The sequence below is a fragment of the Lutra lutra genome, chromosome 2 (assembly GCF_902655055.1).
Source record: "Lutra lutra chromosome 2, mLutLut1.2, whole genome shotgun sequence".
Taxonomy (NCBI): Eukaryota; Metazoa; Chordata; class Mammalia; order Carnivora; family Mustelidae; genus Lutra; species Lutra lutra.
The window spans coordinates 109438919-109444918 of NC_062279.1; the positions used below are offsets into that span (position 1 = coordinate 109438919).

The window sequence follows — 6000 nt, forward strand, 5'->3', positions numbered from 1 at the left end:
TATTTTATAAAGAGCTAGTAGCCATTATGTTCCACACTGTGCTGATAGTTATATAAGCTCACTCCATCTTTTTTTTTTTCAGGGTGCAATACATGTTAATGACAAGGTTGTACCTCAGCCACCTCTTCAAAAATTGTCTGCAGAAAAACTGACAAGAGAAGGCGCTTTCCTTATGGACTGTGGCTCTGTAAGCACCCTCTACTGATAAAGTTTAACACTGTTCCAGCGGGCAAAAGGAGAAACACGTATGATCATAGATCAGGCAGTGAAAGGTGAAATAAGGAACAGAAAGGCAGTAAGTTAGTCCCTGGCACAAGAGGTCATTTTATTTTAGACTTTTCTAGTTGGATATCGTTTTATTATCATGGATTATTTATTGTATGGATAATGTATACTTGATAGAAAAATAAAGAAATAAGTTCTGTCTTTAAGGATTTTACCATCTAGAATCCCAAAATTCAAAGGGACCTCAGTAGTCTATCAATTTCAACTTCTGTCCTTTGCCTGAAATGCCAGTAATAATTAGGAGTTTAGGAGAAGTCACTGGGCAGGATGGTGGTGAAGGGTATCAGAATGGTCAAGATGACTTCATAACTGATACCTTTTGAGCAGGAAAAGGGTGGATGTGGGAGAGCCCATTAGTTAAAATAGACAATAACTGAAAAAGTGGATAGGAAAAATAGTCTTGGCTAAAATACTTGGTTATCTTGGCTAAAATACTACCTTCTAAAGGGAAAAAAGATAGAAGATGGTAAAATATAGTTTATGGGAATTCTTGAAATTTAAGCTAAGAAGATATGAACCACTCTAGATTCCTGGATACAGATTCCAAATGTACCAATTACAGGTTTCCTTTTTACTTTTATGTTTGCTCTTACTTAACTGCGATCATATATTTTACCCCTTTTCTGCTTGATAGTTTTGAGAAAAGTAGCTATAAAAAATTTCAGATTAGGGAGTTTTAATATTTTGTTGTTTTTTTCATTTTAGGTTTTTTACATTTGGATTGGAAAAAGCTGTGACAATCACTTCATAGAGGATGTACTCGGGTATCCTAATTTTGCATCAATACCACAGAAAATGGTCAGTGCCTTTTACAGTTTTAAGTTTTTGTATGCTTGTTTGTTTAAAATTTTTAGTGAGCTAAAATTCACACACTTCACCATTTCAGTTGTCATAAAGTATACAACTGTGGTACAATAATCACCAGTATTTTAATTTCAGACCATTTCTGTCACACACACACCCCAAAAAGAAACTGTATTCCAAATTACCCTCCTGCTTTCCCCTGGCAACCACTAATTACCTTCTGTCTCTCTGGCATTGCCATTTCATGTTTATGGAATCCCATAATATGTGGCTTTTGTGTGTGTTTGTTTGTTTCACTTCTCATGATGTTTTTAAAGTTCATATTGTAGCATGTATGAATACTTCATTCTTTTTTATGACTAAGTAGTAATTGAACGGTTAGGCTACATTTTTGAATCCAGTCATTCATTCATGAACATTGGGTGTTTTTCACTTTGGGGCTTTGTGAGTAGTGTTAGTATGAACAGTTCATGTGCAAGTGTTTGTGTGAACACACATTTTCAGTTCTCTTGGGTATATACCTAGGAGTAGAATTGCTGGGTCTCATGGTAAACTGTGTTTAACTTTTTGAGGAACTGCCAAAATGTTTTCCAACAACTTAACTTCTGATTTAAGTTATTTTATTGATAATAAATGTAATTTTTTCAGTGGACATTTACTATATGTTTATTAACCAATACCAAAGAAATATTATCCTAAAATAGTTCTCTGTAATTAATAGGAAAGGCCTACTTTACTGTTGGATATTGTAGTTATGTCCTTCCTCCTGAAGTTAATTTAAAATCAATGTAATTTTTATCACATTCTGATTGTGATATTGCGATTTCAAAATCACAGTTGTTTACAAATAGCAAACAATTGCTGTTGTCTATTTCTGTTTTTTTTTTAATTTGATACACTAATTCCAGAGTTCACTTCTAAGACTCAGCAAATGAAGTTAATAAGGAGAAGTTTGAAAAGAGGAAAAAAAGTCAGCAAATGGGAAAAGCATATGAAAAAGAAGTTCTAAATAAAATAGTAAACTTTATTTTATTGCTGTAGTTATTTAAGCACTGTGATACTAGCATTATAAACATATAAGCAGAACAAAACAGAGGTCAGAAATGGATCTAATTCATGAAAAATAGAATGTGCTAATGAATATATTTAAAGAAAAAATACTAGAAAAATAATCTTTACTGTATTAAAATGGATAAGGCCTTTGTAAGTCAATGATGAAAAAGATTAATAAATCTGATAGCATTAAAAACTAAAATATTTCTATGTGGTAAAATAAATAAAGCCAAAAGACAGACAACAAAATCAGAAAGTTATCTGTATGTAGCTCAGGACTGAGAATGGGCTAATTTTTCTAGTATAAAAAGTTGTCTTACAAATCTTTCAGAAAAAGATACCCTGGTCCCTTCAGAAAAAAAGGAAAAGAAAAATGGGCAAAGGATTTGAATAGACAATTTACAGGGGGGAAATATAGTAGTAGCCTTATGAAACAATGTTCAGGCTCACTCATAATTAAGAAGATAAAATAACAGTAAGTAAAGCTTTTCTATTTAAATTTTTTTGTTTTACATGCTGTATTTTGAGTGATTTAGTTTACTATTAATTTGGCTTTGGAAACTTATAAATGTTTCCTCTCATCATATAAAATCATACACAAAAATATTTCTATTTTGTAATATATATTTATTCAATTTATAAAATATATAAGAATAAACTCTTTGTCTTTAAAAAGAATCTTGCATGTAGTTTAAGTTTTTATTTTGATTCCATTTAGTTAATACACAGTGTTATATTAGTTGCAGGTGTGCAATGCAGTTCAGCACATCCATATACCACCAGATGCTCATCACAAGTGCTCTCCTTAACCCCCATCCCTTATTTCACCCCTCCTACCCTACCCTGGTAACCATCAGTTTGTTCTCTATAGTCTAGAGTCTCTGTGGTCAAAAGTCTGTTTCTTACTTTCCCTCTCTCTTTTTCCCCTTTGCTTGTTTGTTTTGTTTCTCAAATTCCACAGAAGAGTGAAATCATGTGGTATTTGTCTTTCTCTGATTATTTTGCTTAGCATTGTACTCTCTAGCTCCATCCATGTTGTTGGAAATGACAAGATTTCATTCTTTTTTATGGCTGAGTAATATTCCAGCGGGGGTGTGTATATATTATATATATTTATAAGTGAGAGAAACATATATATCATTTCTTCTCTAACCATTCATTAGTCAGTGGACACTTGGGCTACTTCCCTATCTTGGGTATGGTTGATGATGCTGCTATAAACAGGGATTCTTATATCCCTTTGAATTAGTGTTTTTGTATCCTTTGGGTCAGAACCTAGTAGCGCAGTTGCTGTGTTGTAGTGTGGTTCTATTTTTAAGTTTTTGAGGAGCCTCCATACTGTTTTCCACAGTGGCTGTCTAGTTTGCGTTCCCACCAACAAGTACGAGAGAATTCCCGTCTCCCATCCTCACCAACACCTGTTGTTTCTTGTGTTGTTGATTTCAGCCATTCTGACAGATGTGAGGTGACATCTCATTGTGGGGAGGGGGGTGTTTTTTTTTATATCTCATTGTAGTTTGATTTGCATTTCCCTGATGATTGGTGATGACTAACATATTTTCATGCATCTTGTTGGCCATCTGTATGTCCCTTGCGCTTAAATTTTAGGGACTAACGGAAACACACAATTCTCTGAGAATAACTGTTTTTAGAAGAGGATGGAGTCTATAACTGTTGGGTAAATTTAGAAGTTAGTGATAACCCCCTTCATTTGCATGTTTCCTTTAGATGAAACTAAAAGTACAGTACAATACCAGTGACATACTAATCATTGTGTATGTTTTATTGACTTAGTTAGAAAAAATATATGCAGGCAAAATATCAGTAACATATCATTAAACATGTGTTGGGGCACCTGGGTGGCTCAGTCAGTTAATCATCTGACTCTTGATCTCACCTCAGGTCATGATCTCAGAGTTGTGAGATTGAACCCTGCCTTGGGCTCCACACTGGGTGTGGAACCTGCTTAAGATTTTCTCTATCCACGGGCGCCTGGGTGGCTCAGTGGGTTAAAGATTTTCTCTATCCATCTCCCTTTATCTCTCCTTGCTCCCCTTCCCCCTGCTTGCGCATGTGCACACACACACTCTCTAAAAACGAATGAATGAAACATGTTTTATTAACTTACCCAGAAAAATACAAACAGATTTGTGAACAATTTGAATTTCCCCCTTTTGGTTGCTGCTTTAGGTCTGGGAATAGAGTGCTGGCAGTTGGTTGGTGGTAACGGGAATGAATCATGATTTAGTTCTAATTTTGCTACAGTCCATAAGAAAGGAAGTAATTTCCTAATTGTATTACTTTTACCAGACTCATCTTCCAGAGCTAGATACACTTTCATCAGAAAGAGCAAGATCCTTTATAACTTGGCTTAGAGATAACAGACCATTAAGCCCAGTTCTTCACGTGGTAAAGTAAGTACTTCTGTAACTTAATTATGAAATTGTCTTATCCTGTGCAGTCTGTGTGAAACTGCTTGTCTTCAGAGCAAACCTTAAATAATATTATGAAAACATATACTAATAGGAGAATGCTGTTAATTGATTAATAGCCATGTTCCATTTTCCTAAAGCCCCCACGTGTTAGTAATTTTTTAAATATATAATTACTCTGTAATGATGTGATTTTTAGACAAATACCCCCCCCTTTTTTTTTTTTTCATTTCAGAGATGAGAGTCCTGCCAAAACAGAATTTTTTCAACATTTGATTGAAGACCGAACAGAAGCCGCATTCTCTTACTATGAATTTTTGCTTCACATTCAGCAGCAGATTTGTAAGTGAAGTGGAATAAAATCTGAATATGAAGAAAAAGACCCATAGCCTAGGTAAAGCGTAATCTGTCAGGGAAGCACATCTAGGATATTTGAAACAAAGGCGTTTGCTGTTACAAGACAGAGTGCGTATAGTGTAGCACCCTGAGGCTTTGGCAAAAGGTGAAGGGGAAGAGAGAACTTGACAGGTTTTCTTCAGCCTGAATTAATAGTATTGATGATGGTGTTTCACCGAGTCCATTTTGAATTGGTTTCTGCACATTTCCAGTAGCTCAGCAGTGCAAGCCGGCACATTTAGGTAGCTCTGTGGAATGATATGTCATAATGTCAAATTAGATCAATTCCTTTTTCTGATAATTAATATAACTCTTCCGGACTTGAACTCTGTCTGACAAGAGATGCCAAAAGGCAGTGGTACCATGTTACTTGTTTATATGAATTACTTTTTAACAAGGAATGATTTGTATTCATGAATTCAATATTTTCCCTGTAAAAAAAAAAAGGTAGCATTTCAGTACATGAACTATAGAAAAATATATATATAATGTACATAAATGTTACATTTGTAAAGAAAATGTAAAAATGTAACTACAAAATATGAATTGCTTAAACTGTGCTGCATTGTTGGATGACAACTCCTTTTGTCACAGTTGAAGAATGAGGTTGACTAATGCGTATTATGAATTGAGTCCACAAAAGAAATACAAAACTCTTTGTAATCCTGTTAAATCTTTTATGTGGATTTATTTATGATCAGCCTACTAATTAAAAATATTTTGCTTGACAATATTTGGTGTTTTTTTGTTGTGGGGAGGGTTGGTGTTACTTTCGCATATAGGATATGTTGAGTTTACTACTTGAGTTTAGTAGTATTTGAATCCATTCATTTTTATTAGTTTCTGGACATTACCAAGTACTCATTCTGTTTGTATTCTAAAAAACCAATGTCACTTTTAAAATACATATGAGTATTGACTAGGTATAATCTTAATTTGTCTTTCTCAGTTAAATTAGGCATTTTTTTCTGTACATTCATAGCAAGAAAATTTTCATGACATATGTGACTCTTCTATTTAATTGACTGTT

The 6000-nt window shown here is 34.0% G+C and overlaps 1 protein-coding gene across 6 annotated transcripts in view; it reads left to right on the forward strand.

Annotated features, from left to right (window-relative positions):
- The window catches only part of SEC24B (SEC24 homolog B, COPII coat complex component), a 90361-nt gene extending 84658 nt beyond the window's left edge, over positions 1-5703 (forward strand). For 4 of the 6 annotated variants that reach the window (XM_047718189.1, XM_047718190.1, XM_047718192.1 and 1 more), the window contains 4 exons: positions 83-187; positions 991-1083; positions 4453-4556; positions 4810-5703. In XM_047718189.1, coding sequence (XP_047574145.1) covers positions 83-187; positions 991-1083; positions 4453-4556; positions 4810-4924 — 417 coding nt within the window. In that variant the 3' untranslated portion in view covers positions 4925-5703. Of the gene's footprint in view, positions 1-82; positions 190-990; positions 1084-3493; positions 4029-4452; positions 4557-4809 lie in introns of those variants that run through there. The other 2 variants (XR_007125195.1, XM_047718191.1) reach the window with 2 other exon arrangements.
- Positions 5704-6000: the final 297 nt, after the last annotated feature.